The 27,407-nt window shown below is 49.1% G+C and overlaps 2 protein-coding genes across 2 annotated transcripts; one reads left to right on the top strand and one right to left on the bottom strand.

The window, feature by feature from the left end:
* Positions 1–14,412: 14,412 nt before the first annotated feature.
* LOC101930987 (olfactory receptor 6M1-like) lies at positions 14,413–23,389 on the bottom strand. The gene is made up of 2 exons (XM_008176208.2): positions 23,091–23,389; positions 14,413–15,397 (listed from the first exon to the last, which is right to left on the bottom strand). The coding sequence occupies exons 1-2, from the start codon at positions 23,387–23,389 to the stop codon at positions 14,413–14,415; spliced, it is 1,284 nt and encodes a 427-aa protein (XP_008174430.2).
* A 1,913-nt stretch (positions 23,390–25,302) lies between these two features.
* Positions 25,303–26,767, top strand: LOC103306832 (olfactory receptor 6T1-like). Its single transcript, XM_008176203.2, is given in 3 exon segments — positions 25,303–25,797; positions 25,800–25,876; positions 25,878–26,767. Coding segments are annotated over 3 exon segments (936 nt in total). The 5' UTR covers positions 25,303–25,638; the 3' UTR covers positions 26,578–26,767.
* Positions 26,768–27,407: the final 640 nt, after the last annotated feature.

The raw sequence follows: 27,407 nt of genomic DNA, 5'->3' as shown, positions 1-27,407 counted from the left end.
TCGTCTGTGGGTACCTCCCCCAAAGCTCCCATTGTCCACGGTTCCCTGTTCCTGGCCAATGGGAGCTGTGGGGGGCGGTGAGGAGCCCTCTGCTCCCCCCCCCCCCGATCCCCAGGGGCTGCAGGGACATGGTGCTGACTGCTTCCGGGAGTGGCACGGGGCCCACAGCACCACGGAGGGCAATCCCGCGGGCCAGATGCAAAGCCCTGACCGCTGGGATCTGGCCCACGGGCTGTAGTTTGCCCACCCCTGGTCTAAGCTAATATGGGGCCTAGACAGATATACTGCAGGGACTGAGCTGTGGTGTTGTCAAAGGCCTGGGTTCTGGTCCCAGTTCTGTCACTGGCCTGCTGGGTGACCTTGGGGACCGCACTCTGTACCTGAAGTTCCCCTCTGTAAAACGGGACTAAAGCTACTGGCTGCATTGTGGAGTCCTGGCAGACCTAGGCACGGAGCAGTGCTAGGCCAGCGCTAGGTATTACTCCATCTCAGCCTCTGGCTGTTGTATCACGCTAGCACCTAGAGCAGGGGTTCTCGCAACAAAATTCTTTGGTGGCCTCAGAGTGCGGCCACCAACTCTCACTGCTGGCCACACCGAGATTTCCCCCCTAAAACACGTAATAACTTTAGGAAAAACAATTCGATGTGCGCAGAGTCACATCCAAGTCATTGCAATGTGTATCTGTAGGGGGTTTGGGCAGACTTAGTAACAAAAATAATGCTGCCTCCCCCTTAGGGTGACCAGACAGCAAGTGTGAAAAATCGGGACAGGGGGTGGGAGGTAATAGGAGCCTAGGTAAGAAAAAGACCCAAAAATCGGGACTGTCCCTATAAAATCGGGATATCTGGTCACCCTACTCCCCCTTCGCCCCCCATCCAGGGCTTAATGGGTCCTGGGCTTGGTGTGAAAAGTGATGTTTGTATATTTGGTAATATCTCAGCACACTTAGTAGCCACCTGGGAGGCTCTGAAAAGTGATATTAATAAACATACACGTATCACTTTTCAGGGCCGCCCGGGGGGGGGGGGGGGGGGGGGGCAAGTGGGGCAATTTGCCCCAGGCCCCGGCCCCGCAGGGGCCCCCACGAGTATGTTGGAGGGTCCCCCCACCTCCGTCTTCCCCCATCCCCCGGCGTCTCAGCTGGTAAGGGGGCAGGGCTGTGAGCTGAGGCCAAGCGGTGGGCGCTCAGGCCCTGCTGGAGACACCACGCTGCTGCAGCGCTGTCCGGGGCCACTCCTGGATGCGGCGCGCTGAGGCTTCGGGAGAGGGGGTAAGCGGCATGGTAAGGGGCCGGGCACCCCCCGACCCCATCCCCCACAGCCCTGACCCCCAGCTCCGAGCCCAGCCCCTCTGAGCCAGACACCCCCCGACCCCACCCCTCCCATAGCCCTGACCCCCAGCTCCGAGCCCAGCCCCTCTGAGCCAGACACCCCCCCGACCCCATACCCCACAGCCCTGACCCCCAACTCCAAGCCCAGCCCCTCTGAGCTGGACACCCCCCCGACCCTATCCCCCCACAGCTCTGAGCCCAGCCCCTGTGAGCCTGGCACCCCCCAACCCAGAGCCCAGCTCCCCACCCAACCCTGGGCAACAGCAGCACCACCCCCAGGCAGCGACAGCCCATTGGCACCAACCATCACCATCACCCAGCGACAGCCCATTATGTAATTGCAAATGTAGACATACCATTAAAGCATTTCATGTTTTTAAATAATGTATTTAGTGTATTTTCAAATTATTAAAATATTTTTGAATGTATTTCACTGGTTATTTTTTACATATCCAAATACATGTTACTAGAGTATTGCAACTTTTTTTTATGGAAGGGGCCCCCCAAATTGCTTTGCCCCAGGCCCCCTGAATCCTCTGGGTGGCGCTGTCACTTTTCACAGATAGCTAGTAAGTCTGTTGTGAAACGTGATAGTAGGGTTACCATAGTCCGGATTTTCCCGGACATGTCCGGCTTTTTGGGCTCCAAATCCCCGTCCGGGGGGAAATCCCAAAAAGCCAGACATGTCCGGGAAAATCGGGACATGCGGGGCCGGCGGTGTGGTGCCGAGCCGGGGGCCGGGCCGGCAGTGCGGTGCCGAGCTGGGGGCCTGGCCGGCGGTGCCGAGCCGGGGGCCGGGGGCCATGCCGGTGGTGCTGAGCCGGGGGCCGGGCCGGCGGTGCCGTGCCAAGCCAGGGGCCAGAGGCAGGGGGCCGGGGGCTGGGCCGGGGACTGGGCCGGCGGTGCGGTGCCGAGCCAGGGGCTGGGCCGGCGGTGCCGAGCTGGGGGCCAGGGGCCGGTGGCCGGGCCGGGGACCGGCAGTGCTGGGCAGGCCGGGGCTGCTCGGCCGGGGCCCGGGAGCCGGGCCGGGGACCGGCAGTGCTGGGCGGCCTGGGGGTGCTTGGCCAGGGGTGCTCGGCCGGGGGCTGGCACCCCAGGGCCCGAGCCGACCCAGGCTGGAGATGCCAGGGAGGCCAGACTGGGCCGCGCCTCCTCCCCCCACTTACCCCCCCTTACCTGCTTCAGGCTTCCCGCAAATCAAATGTTCGCGGGAAGCAGGGGAGGGGCGGAGTTGGGGCGTGGACTTTGGGGAAGGGGCGGAGTTGGGGCGTGGGCGTGGGCGGGGCCCCGTGGAGTGTCCTCCTTTTGGACACTCAAAATATGGTACGTGATAGTTGCTGAGAAAAGTGAGATTAACAAACATGCAAGCGCCAGGACCCATTCAGCCCTGGGTGGGGGGGCTAAAGGGGGAGGCAGTGGAGGCCAGAGGCACTGGGGGGATGAGTCCGGGGCCAAGGGAGGCAGCGGGGGCCAGAGGGGATGGCAGGGTGGATGCTGGCCTGGGGGAGGCAGCGGGGGCCGGGGCGATGGGGGGGATGGGTGCGAGGCCGAGGGAGGCAGCTGTTGTCCGGGGTGGGGACGGATACAGGGCCGGGGGAGGCAGCGGGGGCCAGGGTGATGGGGGTGGGTGATGAGCCCCACTGTTGCGTGGCCAGAGCCAGGGCCTGGTGCCTGCGGCCATGCGGCCAGGCCCGGGGCTCAGTGGCCAGAACCCGAGCTGGGGACGGGAACTGCGTGGCTGGAGCCAGGGATCAGAGCTGTGGGTCAGCGCCCAGGGCTAGTGCTGCCGCCGCACGGCCAGCGCCCGGAGCTGGGTGCTGGAGCCCAGGAGTGTGGCTGGAGTCAGGAGCCAGCGCTCGCTGCTGCGTGACCAAGGCCAGGGGTCGGCACCCAGGGCCAGCTCCTCCCACCATGTGGCCGGCGCCCAGGAACAGATCTGTGGTCGGCGCCTGCTGCCGTGCAGCTGGGACAGGGGATCAGAGCCAGGGGCTGGGGCCGCGTGGCTGAAGCCCGGGGCCAGCACCTGCCACTGCATGGCTGGAACTGGGGCCCAGAGGCTGAAGCTCCGCGGCCAGAGCTGGGGGTCGGCACCTGCTGCCCTGCGGCCAGAGACAGGGGTTGGCACCGGAAGCCCCGTGCTTGGCGCCCGCTGCCGTGCGGCTGGGGCTGGGGGTCGGCGCCTGTGGCCAGCGCGGCCGGAGCCCGGGCCTGGAGCCAGGAACCAGCACCTGCTGTCACACAGCTGGAACCAGGGGCCGGAGGCTGGAGCCCTGCAGCTGGAGGTGCATCCAGGAGCAACAAGGAGGGAGGGGCCAATGCCTCTCCCATGGAGGCTGTCATGGTTGCACAAAAAGCCCCTGGTGGCCGCATTTGAGAAACGTTGACGTAGAGCCTGCAGGCAAGATCAAGATTCCTTTACGCTAGGCGCTGCATATATGCAGCCATTAACAGCCCTTCCCTTGAGGACTTGACAATCTAACCAGACAAGACAGGGAGAGAGGGAGAGAGATGCAGAAAGGAGGGGCGTGCCTAGCACTTATCAAGCACTTTTCCCTCAGCCGATCTCAAAGCGCTTTACAAAGGAATGATGCCTCCTTTGCCGTTGGAATCCATCTCCTTTTTTTTTATAATGGGGAAATTGAGGCACAGAAAGGGGAAGTGACTTCTCCTGGTTCACACAACAGGCCTGTGGCTGAGAGCACATGAGCTTTGGGCACAGAGACAGGTGGAAAGGGAGAAATGGAAAGAAAGAAAGAAACTGAGACAGACAGAAAGTGAGACCTCTCCGGAGTTTCTCCTCTGTTCTCACTCCCCTGACAAACCACAGCTGCTGCTGCGTCTCATTCATGGATCTCTGCTGCCCCCAAGTGATCGCTGCATTTTACTCAGTTAAATATTTAATCTGAAATCGAACAAAATAAGGCCTAAGACTGAGTGTACACACACACACACACACACACACACACACACACACACACACACACACACACTTTATTCCATTCTATTTTATTTCTCTCTTTATCCTATTCCACTCCACACTAATATCCCATATTCTGTTCTAATCTATTCTGATTCGTAGGCCGGCCGCAGAGACTGCTTGATTCTGATAAACGGGGTTTTCTTCTCAGACGTCCTGTACCACCGGATCACTGTGCCCGGCCTCTGGCAGGGCCGGTTTGGAGAGTGTGGACTCAGCCGACAGAGAGAAGCACAGGGTGTCTGGGACGTGTCCAACACAACCGAAAGGGAAGGCCAGTTGCTATTCTTGTATTTGGCACTGGTGCAGCCACAGCTGGAACCGGTGGCCAGCTCTGGTGCCCACAGTTCAAGAAGGATGTTGCTAAGTGGGAGGGGTGCTGAGCAGAGACTCAGGAATGCTTAATGGATTAGGCGGCCTTGCTGCGATTTGCCCCTCGAGTGCTAATTTACCCTAACAAAGGGAAGGCTACGGAGGTGACTTGATTACAACCCCTCGGTATCTACGTGGGGAGCAAATCTTTAATAACAGGCTCTTCAGTGCAGCAGACAGAGATAGGGTTGCCAACTGTCTAATCACAGAAACCCAAACACCCTTGCCCCGCCCCTGCCCCGTCCCTTCTCCAAGGCCCCAACCCCCACTCACTCCAGCCTCCCCACCTCCATCACTTCTCTCCCTGATCCTCACTGACTTTCACCGGGCTGGGCCAGCACCTGTCATTGACTGGATGGGTCCCGTTATCTTGTTCTGATCTCTGCTCCTGGGTCCCAGGAAGAGAGGGACAGCGACAGAAAGAGATAAAGGCAAACCGTAACCGTAAGTGAGAGTGTCAGAGGGGTAGCCATGTTAGTCTGAATCTAACACAGAAACCCAAACACCCTGGTGTTTAAACACACGCTAATACGTGAGAGTGGTCTGTGGCGTTTCTGTTTAAAATTTCTATCTAGTCACCTTTCAAAATACTGCTGCTGGGTGTCTGCTGCACTCAACTGCCCATTTAATTTAGCCATTAAAAACCCAAAGGAGCATACCCAGGATTTTAAGGCCAGAAGGGACCATTTGGATCATCTAGTCCAGGGATCGACAACCTTTGGCACACAGGTCTCCAGGGTAAGCACCCTGGCGGGCCGGGCCGGTTTGTTTACCTGCCAGGTCTGCAGGTTCAGCCGATCGCGGCTCCCACTGGCCGCGGTTCGCTGCTCCAGGCCAATGGGAGCTGCAGGAAGCCAAAGCCAGCACATCCCTCGGCCCGCGCCGCTTCCCGCCGCCCCCATTGGCCTGGAACCTGCAGACGCGGCAGGTAAACAAACTGGCCTGGCCCGCCAGAGTGCTTACCCTGGTGAGCCGAGTGCCAAAGGTTGCCGATCCCTGATCTAGTCCAACTTCCTGTTTGGCACAGGCCAAAAAATGATAGCCAGTCACCTTGATATGGAGCCCAAGAACTTTTGTTTGACTAACGTCTCTCCTCCAGAAAGGGATCCAGTCTTCCTCTGAGGGCCGCGAGAGACAGAGGCTCCACCACTTCCTCTGGGAGTCTGCCCAAGAGGCGAGTCACCCTCAGTCTCCGAGCAGAAGGAGGCACACGCCATTGCTTCTGTAGACCAAGCTCATGGCATTCACCATTGGCGCCTTGCCTTCTTCAATCCTCCCCGCAGCTTCCACAACCCCCAACTCAACTCCTCCCTTAGACTAGGCTGTCTGCCCCCTCCCCAGCCATTGCATCCTCCATGTGGCCCCATTCCCACCTCTGCCACATACCAGGGCTCTGTCCCTCATGCTGCCCTTTTCCCCTGCACCCCCGGATCCAGGTCCCCCCCATTCATTCCCAGCATTTTTCTGTGCACTCATTGCCCACTTCCTCCATCCCAGGATTTCCTATTGCTCTAGTCCCACATTCTCATTTTTTCTCTGCCTGGAAACAAGGCTTTTGAGGGTGTCACCATTTAAACTGTAGTGGGAGGATGGGCAGAACTGAGATGTGGGGAATGTGTCAGTAGTGGCCATCAACCAGTTATTTAATCTATACACAGCTAAAGATGGTGGAAGCTGCTTGGTCTGGTACCCAGATGCAAGGTGCTCTGTGTGTTCCCCATTTCCATCTTCTGCTTCCCCCCCCCCAAAAAAAACAGTAGGATTTGGCCCACTGATGCCTAGAACATTCTTTACAATTTGGAATTGATCGGACATGGTTTTCAAAAGTTCTCATATTACGTACAAACATACAAATGGCGACGTGTCACCAAATTGAATGTCGGGCTTCACTGCACCCAGCCAAAAACATAGACTTTATTTCTAATTTGAATGTGTCTGGCTTTAGAGTCCAGCCTTTGGTTCTTGTTATGTTTCTTTGCTAGCTTAAAGAAGCTTTCAGTCCCCAGTATTTTATCCCTGTCAAGGGATTTATACAACACAATCAAGTCACCTCTTTATTTTGCAACCATAAAAATGGCCAGACTGGGTCAGACCAAAGGTCCATCTAGCCCAGTATCCTGCCTACCGACAGTGGCCAATGCCAGGTGCCCCAGAGGGAATGAACACAACAGGGAATCATCAAGTGACCCATCCCCTGTCGCCCATTCCCAGCTTCTGGCAAAAGAGACTAGGGACAGTCAGAGCCTGGCGTTGCATCCCTGCCCATCCTGGCTAATAGCCATTGATAGACCTAACCTCCATGAATTTATCTAGTTCTTTTTTGAACCTTGTTAGTGTCTTGGCCTTCACAACATCCTCTGGGAAGGAGTTCCACAGGTTGACTGTACATTGTGTGAAACAATACTTCCTTTCATGTGTTTTAAACCTGCTGCCTATTAATTTCATTAATTTTGTTAATATCCAAGCGCTTTCCTGACACAGGGCCGGCTCCAGGCACCAGTTCAGCAAGCAGGTGCTTGGGGCGGCCAAGGGGAAGGGGCGGCATGTTGGGCTCTTTGGTGGCAATTCAGCGGCGGGTCCCTCTCGGAGGGAAGCACCTGCCGCCGAATTCCCGCCGAAGAAGAAAGCGGCACAGTGGAGCTGCCACCGGAGTGCCGCCGATCGCAACTGCGATCACGGCTTTTTTTGTTTGTTTGTTTCCACCGCTTGGGGCGGCAAAAACCCTGGAACCGGTCCTGTCCAGACATGCTAGTCACATTGCTAATGCACCTGGCTGGTATTATTGGATAGTTTGCAACCACACAACAGAAAGGAACACCACAGGGAATTCTGGGAGATGTTCATTACAACCTAAATAGAAGGCCTTTTGCTGGAGTTGTTTAAAATTAAAACCAGGCACATTGTGAAACTCAGACCGCCCAAAACAATGCTGGTCTGACTGTCATTAACTGGATGGATGCAGAAAACAAACAGTTACATCTCCGCTTCTCTGTGCCTGGGAAAGAGACAGAGCCCAGCAGGCCAGTAGTGAGACTTGTTTGCGGTTTCTCTGGTGTTTTGAAAGTCTGTTTCCACCCACATTGCAAAGTGCAGGTGCTGCTTCTCATTCCTTGGTCTCTGCTGCCATCTAGTGCCCACTACATGCTACTAATTTAAATTGCTAATCGTTTTTCGTTTTCTAACACCCAATATGTCAAGAGATTTTCACTCTCCATTCACACCAACAGGAAATCAGAGGTGAATTCATCACACCACAGTTCTTGTGTGATCCAGTGCTTAGAAAACAGGGTGACTGAGGTTTACTTATCAACCTAGACAGCAGCTCATAAATGCCTTCAACTGACTAGATCTCAAATGTTCAGACTCCGTCTGTTGACTCTAGTCACATTCTTATACAGATGACATCACCATAGTACCGGAGGGCTAGGCACTTTGAAAGTTAGGCACCTAGATGCATTTGAGTATCTGGGCTTCAGAACCTTCCAGTAGCATATTAAGCAAAATAACTAGATCAGGGATCGGCAACATTTGGCACGCAGCTCTCCAGGGTAAGCACCCTGGCGGGCCGGGCCAGGCAGGTTTGTTTACCTACCGCCTCCGCAGGTTCGGCCGATCGCGGCTCCCACTGGCCGCAATTCGCCGCTCCAGGCCAATGGGGGTGGCGGGAAGCCCTGACCATTTTTAAATCAAGACTGGATGTTTTTCGAAGAGACCTGCCCTAGGAATTATTATGGGGAAGTTCTGTGCCCGTGTTACACAGGAGGTCAGACTAGATGATCACAATGGTCCCTTCAGGCCTTGGAATCTGAGTCTGACCTCCTGCATTACACAAGTCAGGTAATTTCACCCAGTGATTCCGGCATTGAGCTCCTGACTTCTCTAAGCGAGAGCCTACCTTTTGGACAGAGACATCCAGTCTTGATTTGAAGACTTCAAGAGCGGGTGAATCCACCATGTCCCTAAGTTGTTCTAGTCGTTATTACCCTAACATCCATCCCACGCACTTCAGACCGTCTGGATCCACGTGGCAGAGGGAAGCAACACTGGAAATTTAAGGAGATGTTTAATACAACGAAAATGGAAAGTCTGTTGCTGGAGCTGTTTAAAATTGAGTCTGGACACAACGGATTGATGAAGTAATGCAGCGAGAGCAATCCATGATAGCTGACTAGATGGAGCCAAATAGTGGTGTCTAAGCTCTCTGTAGCCAGACAGAGAGAGGAAAGAGGCGGAGGTAAAGTGAAAACTTTGTGGTTTCTCTTTAGTTTCAAAATTCTATTTCTGTGATCAAACTGCAGCTGCTGCTTCTCATTTCTTGGCCTCTGCTGCCCTCTAGAGCCCTTATGTTTTACTCCTTTAAATCTTTATCCTTACCAAAATAAATACATAAATGGAGGAACGGTTTCAAAAGCACCTAGGCGGCAGATTTCGAGAGGTATTTAGGTGCCTGTGACACAGACATGCCCAGGTATACCCACGCAGGCATACGACCTCTCTGTCTGACCACCATCTCAATATTTCACTGACGGGTTGTGAGGTCTCTGCCCAAAACTAAGTAGCATCTGATTGTCATGGGTATGAGAGAGAGAGGTGGGTGAGGTAATATCTTCGATTGGACCAACTTCTGTTGGTGAGAGAGATGGGCTTTCGAGCTTACACCATTGAGGTGTAACACGCCGATAGTTTGGCTGCACACACACATAAGCTGTCCACAAAGGCAGAAGACGTCAGTCTCAGCACACTCTTCATACCAGGGATGACACCCTAGTTTTACCAACAACCCCTTCTGATTTATCTAATTAATATGAAAGAACCAAATATGCAATTCTGCCCTGCACACTAGATTGTGTGACGTGCTTACCGACTTACTAGCAAGTACAAAACTATGAATCTGACTATTTGACAGGGATTTGGGGGATTTCCCTTGTTTAGCCCCATTGTACCAGGAAGGTCACAATCACCTTTTCCTCGTCCTGTACCCAAATCTGGGACATTCCAAAAATGGAGCCGGAGATCTAGTTAACCTGGAAGGTTTTGTTTGCCCTCCTTCCCCGAAGCATTATTCCCCACACTAAACCTAGGCCACAGTGCTGCTCGATTACTAGCCAATATATGACCCATTAAATACACTTTGTCCCTTACCACCTTTCACGGCGTAAGCTCATGTTCCCTTCCTCCTCCCCTCCTTGCCCTCAGGGTGTTCATCTTGGGTTCATCCACTCTCCTCACACAAAAAGTGCATTTGGTGGGTGGGGCCCATCCCCATATTTCTCTCTCCGCCGACAGCTCGTCAGCCCAAGGGCAGTCTGTTGAGCTATCCCCCCACCCCCCACCTACACCCTTTTGGCTTGTTGCCAAGGTCTTTTCTCACCCCTCTGGGTTATCCAGGGTCTGTGTTTCGTCCATCCCTCCACGTATCCTGTGAGTGCAGCCTCCTCCTGAGAGGCCCGGGATAAGGGCTCTGATAAGTGCGTGACTCCAATGGATCCACTTAATTCACCTTTGTTTTCTTTCTCTTCTTGCTCTGTGTCTCCGGGGATGTCTCCTTCCTTACCATCTCAGTGGCTTGCAAGAGCATGTCTAGGTTCCTCCAGCCCCTCTACATTTCTTTCCTATTTACCTTGCCCAGTGGGTTTTGTTTCCACCCTCTAGGGCCCTTGTACCCCACTTTGCTTCCCTGTTGTGAAGGGATCCCCATCCAGTATATGGAGATGGGGCAATCCATCCACTACACCTACACCTTTCCCCCTGAATGGCCTCTTGACACCCGAGGGCACCTTGGCCATGGGACGGAATTTCTTGTCCCCGTCTACACATTTGATTTTGACCCTAGCTCCAGGAAGCATCCAGTGGGGATTCATCAGCTGTCACCCGATTGGCCAACAGGAGGGGGCAGTGCCCACTACACCTCGTTTGGTGCCTTCTCCCTACCGTTACCGAGAGAGCAGGGACTTTCTTCTCCCTGCCTCAGGGTCTCAGCCCAACCACTGAACAGTGCAAACCCACAGGCCATGAATGGACAGTCGCTTTGTATATGTCCTTCAGATACACACTGAAAACACCCTACGGCTTGAGCACCTCAGGGCTCCTTCCTCTTTATCTCCTCGGTGCCCTTTCCAGCCATAGACTCTCCTCCACTCCTTCTCCACATGTTCAGTTCAAACTAATCATTGGCAAGGAGGGGTTGGACTTGCTGCCTCTGCCTACCCTTGGGCTGCCCCTCTGCAACCCCAGTTCCCTTTCCAGCCTTTCGCAAGGCCTGCAGCCTGGGGGGTTTCCAGGCTGGAGCTCTCCCAGCTCCTCTGGCCTTCCCCCAGCCCTGCTCCACTTTAGGTACCCTGCTCAGCTCCCAGCAGCCAGGCCCTTCTCCCTCAAGAGCTAGAGGGAGAGAGTGTCCTGCTCCTGGCCCACTGCCTTCTTAGATGGGCCAGCTGGGCCCTGACTGGGGCGTGTCCCCAGCTGAGGCTGCTTCCGCAGTCAGCCTTTTCTCAGCCACAGCCCTCCCCAGGGCTGCTTTTAAGCCCTCCGGGCCGGAGCGGGGTGACCACCCCGTTCCAAGTGCCTTAAGCATCTGACTCACGCTGGGACGGCCCAGCCCTGCAAACACATCTATTCCGTTTAACTGCAGCATGCAGATTGACTAGCTGATGCCTCCTAACCCATCTATTGTCAGGAAGATGTTGACAAAACTGTTCTCGAATCACTGAGTCCATAGTCTGCCCCCCAGTTTGGGGATCTGGCCTTTCCAGACTGGGCCACAGTTTAGTTTCTGTGCAAACACATTCCCCCATCTTGCCATGCTAAATTGCTGGTGATATTTTCCCTCCTTGGACAAGCCAACCTGGTCCAGGATGGCTGCCGTAACCACACCAGAGTCTCTTGCATGAAGATCACAGGGAGACACGTCTGCTGCCTCTGCTGCCCAGTTACATAGGGTGTTGGCAAAGAACTCACATTGTTCTGTCCCAACCAGCTCCAAAGGCTGGTATCGAAAGTAACCAAGAACACACCAGGGTCACCTGCAGGCCCCCACCTTAGTGAGCTGGCCCCGGTACCCAGTGTCCATTGCAGGACTCACCAAACTTTGCAGGAGTCGGTGCTGTACGTGGGCTTGTTCCCTAATACATTCCTGCAGGCTCTGTAGCTGCTCCACTGACCAGGCTGGCAGGAGCTGTGTCTCCCGGTGGTAGGACTGCTGGAAGGCCTGCAGGGTCTTCTCCATCACCTTCTGCTGTTCTCTGGGCCATTGGAATAGCTCCTCCGGGGCCCAGACTCAACCCTTTCCACTGGCTCTTCACCAGCGCAGATAAGGCAGCTCCTAGCCAAGCCTTCACTAGGACCCCACCCCTTAGCCTTGAATGCTGCCTTCCTCTGCCTGATAATGGGCTAATTAGCTCATCAGCTTCCTACCGATGGGGTGGCTCAGTAACCAGGTGCACCCAGACCCACAAGTACGAACGGTGACCAGAGAGCTTGCTCTGGTGCCAGTTCTCAGCACTGTCACAGGCTCCACAGTGCTTTTGAAAAACCCCGTTAGGCACCCAAATACCTTTACAAGTGTGGCCCTAAGGGACTTCGCAGCCTAATTTACACGTCAGTTCGGTGCTTCTGCAGAGCGTATCACATGCCTGCTTCCAAATGTAACCTGTCCACTAAGGAGACGTCTCGGTGAGAGATCCAGAGAGGGGAAGGGGAGAATCTCTCTGGCAATGGGCGACAGGGGGTGGATCGCTCGGTGATTCCCTGGTCTGTCCATTCCCTCTGGGGCACCTGGCATTGGCCACTGTCGGAGACCGGATACTGGGCTACATGGACCTTTGGTCTGACCCACTCTGACCCTTCTTATGTTTCCTAAGAGCCCTGCTGTTAAACAAACCCAGCATATGATATTCCCATAACCCAGTATGGCCATGCAGTAACTAGCTCAGGTCCCATACAGTATTAATAAACTCTTCCTGATCAACCCCATGACTTTCCCAGGGTAGTTCATGGGCTGACGGAAGCCTGACCTCTCTAGAGGGTGCAGAGTTAATGGTGCAGTGCCTGCTCAGCTGTGAACAGTAGTTGCGGTCATGGCAAAGCATTGTGCTTGGTACTTGCTAAGTGGCTAACTTCTCATTTCCTTGGTATCTTGTGTGCGTGTACAAACTGGAATGGCTTCTTTTTGCATCGTGTAAGGTTTTTAATGCTTTATTGGAGCTGAAGAGTTAAACAAAAGGAGACAGTGATGGGCAGAGATCCATCAGTTATTAGAAGCATAGTTGCTGACTGAGAATATTTTATCCATTATCAACAGCTGTGGGCCCTGGTTTGTGTGCATGACCATTAATTTATAATATGGCTAACAATTAAAAATAACCCTAAATCCAGTATGTAGATACCCAAAAAGCTACTCACCGAATCAGATGTACTCTAGATGGGTGATACCTTTGAGGAGAGTGACGGTGGCCAAAGAAAACCCAACCCAAAGACTTCCTATTACAAAGGCGTGAAGAAACCACAACAATTATTTTGAAAATTAACCTAAACTCCAAAAGGCCCTAGCTCAGCCAATCACGTATGGACGGAATTTCAAAGAAACCTGAGTTGGCTTCCCAACGCCACTGAATTTCAGTTTCCAATCCTCGGGTTAAGCAATTTCTTTACTCAGGATACATGAGTATTCCCATTAAACTTAAAACTGGGGAAGGCACATGCTTATTCTTAAGAACGTGCTTAAATGCTTTGCTGAATGGAGATGGGACTATGTATTATCTTAAAATTAAGCCTGGGTTTAAGTGTTGTGAGGAACAGAAATGGAAGTGGAAGTAGAAGCAGGCAAGTGATATGACCAATGTATATGGCATTGATGAGACCAACACTGTGCCCGGCATATTTTAAAAGATTTTGAAAAAAATGGTGAGGGTACAGAGAAGAACCACAAAAATCATTCATGTCCCAGGGAAAAAAAGATACCTGCGAGTGAGAGATTTAAAGAGATTGGTCCGTTAGGATTATCAACACAAAGATTGAGATGTGTCTTAATTATGATGTAGAAATACCTTCACCAGGAGAAAATATCAGGAATATCAGAAAGCTAAAGCAACGACAAGAAAAATCAAATTAGAAATATGGTACAAATTTTGAACATTGAGGGTGATTAACCAAATACCAAAGGGGATGATGGATTCTCCATCTCTTGATGTCTTCAGATCAGGACTGGATGCCTTTCTGGAAGATGTTTCAGCCAAACACAATTTATTCAGTTCAGTCCAGGAGTGACTCGGTGAAATTCTCTGATCTGTAATATACAGGAGTTCAAACTAGTGGATCTAACGGCTTTGAAATCTGTGGCTCTGGGAACTCCTGAATTCACAAAGTTAAGCAAATACTTCAATGCTTTGCTGAATCAAGAGAGAACTGAACTCCTGGACTTAAAATTAAGCATGAGTTAGTGATTTTTCACTTAGTGCTGTGATTGTTTGCTTGGTCTCATAGTTACCGGTCTTGAGAACCACTCAAATTCCTCTCACCCTGATTTAGAGATATACTAAATGACCAGCAGTGGTTAAAACATCCCATTAGGCCAGTTGCTCTCAACCTTTCCAGATGACTGTACCCCTTTCAGGAGGCTGATTTGTCTTATGTACCCCCAAGTTTTACCTCACTTAAAAACTACTTGCTTACAAAATCAGACATAAAAATACAAAAGTGTCACTGTCACACTATTATCTCTGGTTGAGAACCACTGCATTAGGGGATAAACTTTTTGTAGAACAGGAAGACCTTGTTCTGGGCTACAGCCTCCTTCAGGGCTTGTTTGACCTGCTTGTTCCTGAGGGTGTAGATGAAGGGGTTGAGGGATGGTGTCACCACAGAGGTCAGCAAGGCCACCACCTTGTTCAGCTCCAAGGAGCTGCTTTCAATGGGACGGACATGCATGAAGATGTGGGTGCTGTAGATGATGCTCACCACTGTGATGTGAGAGGTGCAGGTGGAGAAGGCCTTTTGCCTGCCCTGAGCCATGGGGGTCCTGAGCACCGTGGTGATGATGTACATGTAGGACACTGCAGTCACCACCAAGGAGCTCAGGATAAGCACTGACGCCATGATGAAAATGGCTGACTCCAGGACATGGGTGTCCTTGCAGGATAACTTAACCAGTGGTGTAAGGTCACAGAAGAAGTGGTTGACCACATTGGGGCCACAGTAGGGTACCTCGGCGACAGCACTGAGTGGTCCAAGGATATACAAGAAGGCCCCAGTCCAGGCCCCAAAGACCAGCACGAAGCAGATGTGACTGTTCATGATGACTGTGTATCTCAATGGGTTACAGATGGCAACATATCGGTCAAAGGACATGACGCCCAGGAGGAGGAACTCCGTCACCACCAGAAAGAAGTAGAAGAAGCTTTGTACCATGCAGCTGGTGAAGGAGATGAACCTGCTCCCAAAGAGCAAACTGGAGAGGAGCTTGGGCACCGTGACTGAAGTGAACCAGATCTCCATGAAGGAGAAGTTCCACAGGAAGAAATACATGGGGGTCCGGAGCCGGTAATCGGCCAAGGTGATGGCGATGATGACTAGGTTGCCTGAGAGGGTGACCAGGTAGAACATGAGGAAGAGGACGAAGAGGAAGATTTCCATCTGGCGGCTGAGGGGAAATCCCATTAGGATAAACTCGGTCACTCTGCTCTCGTTGCTTATTTTTACCACTTCTTGGTGTGGAATATAATGTCTGCAAAAAAGGAAAAAATGTGGTAACCAAGAGAGAGATACCCATTGTGCTAGGTGCTGTACATACACACAGCCACTGGATGCCTGACCCTGCAATGATTTATGCATGTGTTTAACTCTACACACTGAGTAATCTTATTGCTTCCAGAGTCAGGGACCTCTGGTGAGAAATGAAGTCCTGTAGGAAATTACCAGCTCAATTCTCAACTGTCTGAAATAGATCAAGAAGAGTTTTCATAATTTTGGAGACAGTTCAGAGAAGAGCCATGGTCATGAATAAAGGACTGAAAGATGTGCCGTAGAGGGATAGACTCTGAGAGTTCAATTGTTGGTTTTAACAAAGAGAAAGTGAAGGGGTGACTTGATCACAGTCTATAAGTACCTGCCTGGGGAACAGAAATTTGATAATGAGTTCTTCCGCCTTGATGACAAAGGTAATGGGTGGAAGTTACGCTGCCCAAATTCAGATTAGAAATAGGGTGCGAAATTTTGGTAAAGTAACTGGTGGAACAGTGTACCAAGGTTGTGGTTGATGTTCCATCACTTGCGATTTTTACATCAAGACTGGATGTTTCTCTAAAAGATCTGCTCTAGTTCAGTTATTTTCAGGAATTATTTTCAAAAGTCCTATGCCTTTGTTTTACAGGAGGTCGAACTTCATTATCACAATGGTCCCTTCTGCACTTATAATCTATTAAATCAGCCAAAAATCAGACCTGTCATGTGTATCTGTCTCTAACAATCTACAAAGGTACATTTCTCACCAAATCAATAGAACTCAAGTTCAATTAGCAGTGAGTTTTTAATCAAACATAAGAAGATAAGACATCTTTATGACTAGATCATTCTTTCCGAAGCCGATGCTCAGAGCTATGGAAAATAATAGAAAGCAATTCATTTGTATTCATATCACATTCATATTTAACATTAATGCTAATATAATTTCAGTATTAGACCTTTTTGCTCAACTTCTGTTGTTCACTTACAACTTGTTAGTGTCTTGTAGTTCTGCAGACTATTAGGAGTGAAATACGATGCATCCTGTTTCTATTTCTCTAATCTGTCTCTAATGTTCTACTGGACAATATTTTTACCACCAAATCAGGAGAAATCAAGTTCAATTAGCAACAAGTATTTAAAACATCAGAAGATAAGATCTCATCATGACTCTTTCATTCTAACTGAAGCAGATCATAGACTCATAGAGTCATAGGACTGGAAGGGACCTCGCGGGGTCGTCTAGTCCAGTCCCCTGTACTCATGGCAGGACTAAGTATTATCTAGAGCAGAGGTGAGCAAACTGCGGCCCACGGGCCACATCCGGCTTGTGGAACCTTCCTGCCTGGCCCCCGAGCTCCTGCCCCGGGAGGCTAGACCCCAGCCCCTCCCCTGCAGCCTCAGCTCACTGCACCGCCGGCGCAATGCTCTGGGCAGCGCAGCTGCAGAGCCGGGGCCTGACCCGGTCTCTGTGCTGCGTGGTGGCGTGGCTGGCTCCAGCCGGGTGGCGCCGCTGCCTGTCCTGCTGCTCTGGGTGGCTCGGCTGTAACGCCGCCAGCCACCGATGCTCCAGGCAGCGCTGTAAGAAGGCAGGGGGCAGGGGGGCTGGATAGAGGGTAGGGGAGTTTGGGGGCAGGCCAGGGGGCAGGGGTGTGGATAGGGGTTGGGGCAGTCAGAGGGCAGGAAACAGGGGGGTTGAATGGGGGCAGTCAGGGGACAGGGAGAAGGGTGGTTGGATGGGGCAGGGATCCTGGGGGGGGGAGTCAGGAAGGAGATGGGGGTTGGATGGGGAGGCAGGAGGTCTGGGGGCTGTCAGGGGACAGGGAACGGGGGCGGGCAGGAGTCCCGGGGGGGGCCGTCAGGGGGCAAGAAGCAGGGGCAGTGAGGGTCGAATAGGGGGCGGGGGCCGGGCCACACCTGGCTGTTTGGGGAGGCACAACCTCCTCTAACCGGCCCTCCATACAATTTCTGACACCCGATGCGGCCCTCAGGCCAAACAGTTTGCCCGCCCCTGATCTAGACCATCCCTGAGAGGTGCTTGTCTAACCTGCTCTTAAAAACCTCCAATGATGGTCAGAGCTATGTAAACATCAATGCAAAGAATCTCGTATTTGCATTCATATCAAATTGATAATTGACCTTGATGTTACTGTAACAATGTTGAAGTAGTAACATTATATGCTCATCAATTTTTACGACCAGAAGGCACCATTAAGCCTAACTTCCTGCAATAACACAAGCCAGAGAATTGCTCCAATTACTATCAGCATTAGTATGAGTTTTGATATCTGATCAAACTATATTAATCATCCATAATACATTCTAATTTTCAATTCCCAAACAGCAAACTAACAATACAACTTTTCTCTGAAGTTCTTGAATATACATAAACCCAACACAACTCCTATTACAACTCACTTAAAATAAACACAATAATCTCTAAAACGGCCAAGTGGCCATACACCAAATAATTCAAAAATACTATTAAAACCAAAACCATTTCTAGCCCCTTTTTGCAGAATGCCTACGTCGTCCATTCCTGAGCCTTTCCCTGGAAATATCAGTCATACAGTTCATGTTTTCCAAAGGAATACAATTATGGAAGCAATTACAATTATACTGTAACTTGATTTTTTTGAATTGATCGCCTTCAAAAACTCAGCTTTCTTGAATCCTCAGCTAGTGTAATTTGGCACTGCTACATGCAAATCAATGGCTCTGTGCTGCCTTTTTTAAGATGGTTGAATTTGTGGCCCAAAATCCAGATTATTTTTCATTGTTTATGTCTTTTATTAATTAAAATAAATTTTCCTTCTCCCCCTATGATGAATCTAAAGGTGTTTAACCAGTTTCTGGCATGTTATTAACTAACTGTAGATGGGCACAGTGAAACTGACTTCACAAAGTGCTGTCAAATGTAGAAATGAACTACATGGAAAAAAGGAAAAAATGTTTTCCTTCTCTCTCCCGCCCCCATATTCGTTCAGTTTTATGGCTTGATCCTGAAAACATTTTGGCCCGAATTCTTCTAGCTGATTTCTGTGGGCACAGAGGTCTGCCGGGATGAAACAGGCTCTCAGGCAGAAGAATATCATTCCTCACAAGACCAGCCTCATTGACTTAGTAGGATCATTTATGTGAGTGGAATTACACCTCTATGTAAGTGTTTGAGCTTAGTCATCTTAGGTGTTGTTTGTAACAATAGCCAACACCACATTGTCAAAGAGAAACGAAATATTCAAATGGTCAGTGTCCCTTAAGCACACATGAAAAACCGAGAATGAAAATACTTACAGCAGGACTGCTGACTCTAATCCTTGTGGTGATGCCATCAACTCCCCGTTAATAAAGCCCCTCCTGAAGCCAGAAAGTCAGAAGAACTCAGAAGAGCAGGCCCGACACACCACCGAGAAGCCTTCCAAAGAGCTGCCTCCCCCGAACTGAAAAGAAACTATCAGATTCTGCTTCTGACTTTTGCCCGGGTATTGCTCCCAAGGTGTAGTAAGGTCTCCACCAACTAAGTCTGGCATCTCTTGCTGACTGTCCTGCATGCGCTGTGTTTCGGCATGCCTTTGCCTTGAAAAGAGTCTTTTAATTTGGGTGGAGCTAGAGTCACTGCTCTTTATTCTCCTAATAAGGCCTGTCTGCGCTAGGATTGTTTTCCATCAATGTATTGTCTCTAATTTCACTTCACTCTAAGAAGCCACAATTCCGCATGCATGGAAATAGCCATTCCATTTAAACACAAGGGCTAATTGATCACACTCCCCTTGGAGCCTCATTATTTTTCTTATTATGGGTTGTCTGATGACAACAGTTCAGTTACTAATCCAAGGAAGGCAAGCACACTCGTTAAAGTTAAATGTAAGGAACTTATGAGAGAGAGAGAGAGGTGCCAAATGACCCTGTTTCTAAAGCCCATGGAAGTTAGACATCTAAATCCCTTGAAGAATCTGGGTCTTAGGCTCCTTTGCAAATCCCATTCTTAAGATAACCATAGGAGTGGACTATCTAGGGTTTTGCTGTAGGAGATTCACCAACATAGACAGGACTGTGCCTCTTTTAAGCCATCGAAACAGTGTAAGTTCTTGAGAATGGCTGGTGCAGTGGAGGAATGGTCCAGTGGTTAGGGCACTAGAGTTGGACTTGGGAGACCTCTATGCAGTTCCCTGCTCTACTGCAGACTTGGGCAGAACGTTTAATATCGCTGAACCTCAGGGATCTTGAAAATCTCAGCCCTCAGGGCTAATGAAAACATTGTGCATTGCATTATGAAAAGATTACAGTTGAAAAACTACACTATGCAAAGGGGCCAACACAATTATTTATCTACCTCAGGTACTTATGACCCCCCTCCCATTGCTATAACATGTGAGCATCTCACAATTTGTAATCTATTTGTCCTCCTAACAGCTCTGTGAGGTAGGGAAGTTCTAGTATTTACGTTTCAAAGGCACCTAAACAAGACAAGCCCCAACTCCCAATGAATTTTAATGGGATTTAGATGCCACTGTGACGGGTTGGATCACAGAAACCCCTTTTGGGCTGCCAACTGATGTACCAAGACTCCTCCTGCCCCTGCTTTCCCTGCCAGCTTGGGACCCCAGCACCCTGTCTGGATGTGCCAGACACGCTTGCCAGCCACAGAGACCCAGGTCTGAACCACGTCCCACAAACTGCAGGCTTAACTGAAAGCAGCGTAAGAAGTATTCCTGTCTCTAACACTCAGATGCCCAACTCCCAATGGGGTCCAAACCCCAAATCAATCCGTTTCACCCTGTATAAAGCTGATACAGGGTAAACTCATAAATTGTTCGCCCTCTATAACACTGATAGAGAGATATGCATAGCTGTTTGCCCCCCTCCCCCCAGGTTTAATACATACTCTGGGTTAACTAATATGTAAAAAGTGATTTTATTAAATACAAAAAGTAGGATTTAAGTGGTTCCCAGTGCAGGGCTGGCTTTAGGACCTGCGGGGCCGGATTCGAATACCCGGCGGCAGTCCGGGTCTTCAGCAGCACTTCGGCGGCGGGGAGTCCTTTACTCGGCTCCGGGTCGTCCCACCGCCGAAATGCCGCCGAATACCCAGAGCAGAGCCCCCGCCGATGTGCCGCCAAAGACCCAGAGCGGACCCCCCACCGATGTGCCGCCAAAGACCCGGAGCGGACCCCCTGCCGCCGGGTGAGTAAAAAAAATTTAAAAATTTAAAAGGCGCCTAAGGCGCGGGGCCCGATTCCGGGGAATTGGGGGAATCGGCCTAAAGGCGGCCCTGCCAGTTGATAACATACAGAACAAAGTGAATTACCAAGCAAAATGTAATAAAACACGCAAGTCTAAACCAAATACAGTAAGGAGCTGAATACAGATAAAATCTCTCCCTCAGAGATGTTCCAATAAGCCTTTTTTACAGACTAGCCTCCTTCTAGGCTAGGTCCAGCAATCAGTCACACCTCCTGTGGTTACTGTCCTTTGCTCCAGTTTCTTTCAGGTATCCTTTGGGGGTGGAGAGGCTCTCTCTTGAGCCAGATGAAGACAAAATGGAGGGGTCTCCCAGGGGCTTAAATAGACTTTCTCTTGTGGGTGGAGTCCAGCTACAAGATGGAGTTTTGGAGTCACATGGGCAAGTCACATGTCCATGTCCATGCATGACTCAGTTTTTACAGGCAGTAACCATTGCTACATGGTATCTTGACTGTCTCCAGGAAGACTTCTTATGTGGATTTGAGTCTTCCAAGATCTAGTGTTCGTTAAGTGTTCGTTAAGTGTTTCTTGATTGGGCACTTAATTTGCACATTCCTTTCTCAAGAAGCTGACCAAATGCTTTACTAAGGCTACTTAAAATCAAGCTACACATCCAATATTCATAACTATTGAATATTGATAGCTCAGTGTTTTGAGCATTGGCCTGCTAAACCCAGGGTTGTGAGTTCAATCCTTGAGGGGCCCACTTAGGGATCTGGGGCAAAATCAGTACTTGGTCCTGCTAGTGAAGGCAGGTGGCTGGACTCAATGACCTTTTGGGGTCCCTTCCAGTTCTATGAGATAGGTATATCTCCATATATTATATTATATTATATTATATTATTATTATAACTTTGAGTACAAAAATGACACATGAATGCAAATAGGATGAATAGATTCAGTCGATCATAACGTTTAAAGTTCTGGTGGGAATGATATATTGGGGCAATGAGTTCCACAAGCTGGTTACATGCTATGGAGAAGGGGGAGGGGAAGACAGGTCTTCATTTTCAGTAGTGACTAGTAACTTTGGGTATCTGGATGTTTTTGGTGCTGGACTAGAAACACCGTAAAGAGTCCAGATTTTCAGAGGGTGGAATCAGGGCCAATCTCAGGCTCAGGCATCGAAGATCCCAAGTCACAAGCCCCACTTGAAAATGTGGGGTTCGAGCATCTGGGAAATTAGGGTTGTCAGAGTCAAACGAAGCTTAGGAAGTTGGGAATAGCAAGCCAGTATGGATGTAAGAATTACCGTAATTAAGTGATAAGGCAGGTGAGATAATATCATCATGTGCCAGCAATGCCCCTCTGCCATGTACATTGGCCATACGTTATAAGCTCTTCATCTGACTTCCTTTGGACCATGGACCATAAAATTCCACCCGTTGATTCCTGCAAATGATGGAATTGTTCTTTCTTCCTACAATAAGAGACACTATCGAGTCCAGTCACTTGTGGTTGAAATAGAACATCAATAATCTTTATTTAAAGATTTCAAGTGATGATGAATTTACCTCTTCCCATAGCAAATTGACCGTGGAAGTTGAGTTGAAAGGAAGTATGCTGATTTAGGCCAGCTCAAATATTGGCACTGAATCTTCCAACAACATGCACATTAACTCAGTAATATATTGAGATCACACTTCATATTACAGTTTCATTTTTAAATAGCACATAAAGGATTAATAGACATCTTAAATGGATGTTCAATTTTTATTGATAATTGAGAAGTCTAACATGTCAGACTTGGCATATTTTATAAGTATTGACTTCATGCAATTAATGCAGGCTTTTCCACAGTGTATTAAGGTTTGATTTATAAAATGGTTTATAAACTGGTTTGACAATATTAAATTTTTACTTTTTTGTGTTTTAGGATTAATTGGTCTCCCCTCAGCCAGCTGAGAGCCCTAACCCCCAGGCTCTCAGGGATTCTAGGGATAGAGTTTCTCTGTCTTGCCTGTTAAAGTTTTTCCACATTTTATAAATACTTAAATGTTCATTGGACCAGATAAATAATGACTCAATAACTGGTGAGGTGGGCACTCTTATGAGGGAGGAGGGGAAGACACCCAGTTTCCTGTCCCTGATCTAATGAGCATTTAAGTGTGTATGCAAAGTGGAACAGTATCAACAGGAGAGATTGAGAAAAATCAAATCCAGAATGCCCTATAACCTGGTGGTTTGCACGCTCACCGGAAAGCGGGTTTGAAACATGGGATTTGAAGTGAGGACTCCCGTATCATGCATGAGTGCTATAACTGGGTATAAGATAGGGGTTGGAGTCTCAACATCACGTCCTCTAGGGTTCTGGGAATGATGCAGGGTACTAATGAAGGGACAATAGAATATTTGTTTTTATTTGACTTGGAAAACAACAGATACCGATTCGGGACATGTAATCATTGTCACACTCATGCCTTTTCCTCCATTGCTTATTCCCCCTAACTCACGTTAAATATTTGGGCCATTGGATCTGCCCAATAGCCTGCCACAGAGCTTCCTGAACCTGCTTGTTCCTCATGCTGGAAATGAAGAGCTTGAGCAGAGGGGACACCACAGTGTTGGGACCAGCCACTGCCTCTCTGAGATCTGGCTGGCTGCTATGTGTGGGCTTGACATACATGAAGATGCAGCTACCGTAGGAGATGAAGACCATGATGCGGTGAGAGGTGCAGGCGGAGAAGGCCTTCCACCGCACTGTGCTAGGTGGGACATGCAGCACGGTGGAGATTATGTTTGCATAGGACATGATGATGATGGTTAAGGTGCCCAATAGAATAATCAATGCTAGAATGAAAAACGTGAATTCTACCAATGTTGTGGTGGCACAGGAAAGTTTGATAAGTGGCGCGCTATCACAGAAGAAATGGTTAATGGTGTTTTGGCTGCAAAAGTGGTAACTGAAATAATGCAGGTGATGGGCCAATGATAAACAAAAAACCCATCAACCCAAGAACCCAGGACAATAAGGTGCATCCCTGAGTGTTCATGGTGGCGGAGTAGCGCAGTGGATGGCGGATGGCAACGCACCTCTCAAAAGACATCACTGTAAAGAGGGGGATCCAGTTATATCCACGGCAAAATAGAGAGAGACTTGAGCAAAACATCCACTTACAGAACTAGTTCTACTGCCAGGCTGACCGAGGCTTTTGGGGTGATGATAGAGGTGTCGATCATTTCCAAGGGTGAGAAGTTCTGAAGAAATTCTAAGTGAACAATTATGTAAAATTTACACAAATTTTCAAAATGCTTCAGTGCCCCAATCTGTATTTTTCAGTAAAAAAAAAAATCAGAAAATTGTGTCCAGCTCTAGCCCTGGGATTCCCTCCCAGCTCCACAGAGCTCCTCTGATGTCCCCAAATCCTAACCTGCAATCCCCCCCTCCCCTGGGCTTTCCTCCACAGCTCTGTCCCCCTCTCCCTCGGTCCTACCTTGCAACCCCCCACTTTTCCATTCCTCATTTCTCTACACACAGTTCTGCCAATGCCTCTCAATTCCGACCTGCAGCTTCTCCCCTGACCTGCTTTTCCAGTTCTGGGATCCTCTACAAATAGAGCTTTCTGATGCCCCTGAGTCATTACGCATAGCACCTCTGCTGTTCCAACCTTGGACTCATCTCTTCTGATGTATCTCAGTCCCAACCCACAGCTATTCCAGTCCTGGGTTCCTGACACACATACCTCTGCTGAACCCCATTTGAACCTCCATTATGGATGGGGTGTCCGCTTTCCCAGTCCATGTATAAAGAGGCACATATGGCTAAGATTGTTTTGTGCAGGGGGTTGTGTAGGTTGGCTTCTCTTTCCCATGTAAGGTTTTATTTTACCAGACTTTCCTTTAAACTCACGTTTCTAAAAGAGTGGGGCAACTTCTCCCAATAAAGAGAGAAAACTTCATTTCAGCAAGGGCAGCTGCACCCATTGACAGAGAAACAGAAACTTTGGTGGAGTGTATATTCAGAAGTTGGGCAGAAGTCAGAGCTGTGACATGTTATGAAACTCATCTCCCTTGAGCAACTAGGAGGTAAATCAGGATCATCCCGCTAGGAGACATAGAGGTTATAGAATAACCCTGCACCAGGTAAAATGAGCACATCTCTTCATGTCAAAAACAAAGCAAACAAAAATCTCAAGGAGATAAAGCTAAGTGTTTACATATGAGGGCAGGTCCCGGGAAAAGTGTCAGCTGGATTCTGAAAGTGGCCAGATGTTCATATGGCTAATGAAACTATACACAGTTATATTAGATACAAAAAGTGAGGCACCCAAAATCACTAATAATATTTAGAGATGCGGATCAAGCTACCTGAAAAAATCTTAGCTTTATCTCCTTGAGATTTTTGTTTGCTTTGTTTTTGACAGACACAGCGTTAGAAAGAGACTCACTGACCTACCTATACAACGCTTTAGGCTGGTCAACATTACTCAGTCAAACTTCTTTTTGTTGGATGAAAAATGTCTTTTCATTATTGTTTTTTCTCAAGAAATATCCTATTTCAATTCTTTTTTACTGTTTTTTTGCTGAAAAATTCTAAAGGGAAAAGGTTTTGGTTTTCATTTTCTCAGATTTGCCACACAAAAAAAAAACGAATGAAGAACTATTTTGACAAAAAATGTTTTCATTCTCATTCACATCATAAAAAAATATGGGAAGAAATCACTTCCCAAACAATTGTTGGCAATAGTGACTCCAAACTACCTCTTGAAAGCTGATTGCCAGGTTAGACCAAGATTTTCAAAAGCGGATAGAAATGCTGGATGAATTGTTTTGGGGAGTCACCAGTTGCTACCTCATTTTCAAAGGGCAGGCGTAGAGTACTTCCGGAAAATCAAGCTCATTTAAGGTATCTCAGTTTGGGCACATAAAAATAAGGCATTAATTACTGTTGAAAATACCTGCGCTTCCATCTATTCAGCTTTGACTACACAGAGTCATGACCCACTTTCAATTGTTTTTCTTTTTCCTTGTGCAGAATCAACATTTGGAATAGCCGCGGGGATGGGAAACCAAACTCGGGTGACAGAATTTATTCTCCTGGGGTTCCCCAATCTACGGGGGTTGCAGGTCCTGCTCTTCATTGTCCTCTTGTTGACCTATGTGCTTACAGTAACCGGAAACTTGGTCATTCTTCTGTTGATACTGAGTGACCAGAGACTTCTCGCACCCACATGTATTTCTTTCTGGGGAACTTGTCCTTTCTGGAGCTAGTGTTAACCACAGTCATCATTCCAAAATTGCATCCTCGCTGGGAGAGTCCACATCTCCTTTGCTAGTTGCATGACCCAGTCCTATATCTACTTCCTTTTGGGAACCACCGATTTCTTCCTTCTGGCTGTCATGTCCTTCGACTGTTACCAAGCCATCTGCAACCCGCTGCGGTATGAAGCCATCATGAGCAGCAAAGTCTGTACCCAGCTTGTCCTGGGTTCATGGATAGGCGGCTTCCTGTGTGTCCTCTTCCCGACAGTTACGCTAACCAGGTTGACCTTCTGTGGGCCCAACACCATCGACCACTTCTTCTGTGATAGCTGGCCCCTCCTGCAGCTTTCCTGCTCTGACACCCGACTCCTCGAACGGGTGGACTTTGTGCTGTCCTCCTTCGTGCTGCTAAGCTCCTTGGCATTCACCACGGTCTCGTACACCTACATCATCTCCACCATCCTGAGGATACCATCCTCCTCAGAGAGGCGGAGAGCCTTCTCCACCTGCTCTTCCCACTTGACTGTGGTGGTGATGGTGTACGGCAGCTCCATATTCCTCTATGTCAGGCCATCGTGGGGAAAGTCTTTGCTTCTCAATAAAATGGCTGCGACCTTGAGTTGCATCGTGACACCTTTGCTGAACCCCTTCATTTTTAGCCTCAGGAATGACAAGGTGAAGGAGGTTTTGCAGGATGCTTTCCGGCAGCATAAGGTGAAATTTTCCCAGAGGGTGTGAGGGAGACACCAAATATATCCACTTCAGAAAGACACAGAACATATCCAATGTAACCATAGCCAACATAGACAGAATAGCTGCTTGGGAGTTGGGATTTCTGGGATCTATCCCTGGTTCTCGTAGGAGAGTGGAGTAGGAGTATTCTGGGTCAGAGCATGGGGATAAGTAGATAGAGAGGGATGTGATGAATATGTTGATTTTCACAAAAAACCTGAAGCCAATTCCTGATCATACGTGCTTGTTAGGATAAAAACTCCACCAAATAAAGATAACAAGACCATCACAAATAAAACTTTTTGATGGAAAAAGAATCCAATCTTTTTTTTTCCATCAAGAAATTGCCATCTGTTGAAACCTTTCATGGAAAATTTCATGCTTTTTGTAGATTTTTGCTACTGAAAACCTTATCAAACTGGTTATTTACATTTTTGTTCACTAAAATAAAATTGACAACATTTTTAGTATTTTTTTTAAATCTAAAATTATTTGCACACATGAAAAATTGATTCATTTCAAAGGCAGAAATGGAAACAACATTAGCATTTTATACTTTTTGCAAAAATCAGTTCATGGAGGATAGGTCCATCAATGTCTATTAGCCAGGATGGGCAGGTATGGTATCCCCGGCCTCTGTTTGCCAGAAGGTGGGAATGGGCGACAGGGGGTGGATCACTTGATGATTCCCTGTTCTGTTCATTCCCTCTGGGGCACCTGGCATTGGCCACTGTTGGAAGACAGGACACTGGGCTGGATGGACCTTTGATCTGACCCAGTCTGGCCGTTCTTATGTTCTTATGTCGTTTTTCACCATGTCTAATAAACATTTTAAC

This window comes from Chrysemys picta, chromosome 13 (assembly GCF_011386835.1).
Source record: "Chrysemys picta bellii isolate R12L10 chromosome 13, ASM1138683v2, whole genome shotgun sequence".
NCBI classification, from domain to species: Eukaryota; Metazoa; Chordata; order Testudines; family Emydidae; genus Chrysemys; species Chrysemys picta.
This window is presented reverse-complemented; position numbering and strand designations above follow the sequence as displayed.

Excerpts from the sequence above, each read along its gene's own strand:
- LOC101930987 (XM_008176208.2), bottom strand. The coding sequence starts at position 23,389 with ATGTCCTATGCAAACATAATCTCCACCGTGCTGCATGTCCCACCTAGC. Across the intron at positions 15,398-23,090 it reads CAATGGCCCAAATATTTAAC|ACATTATATTCCACACCAAG; the intron begins GTGAGTTAGGGG and ends CCTTTTTTGCAG.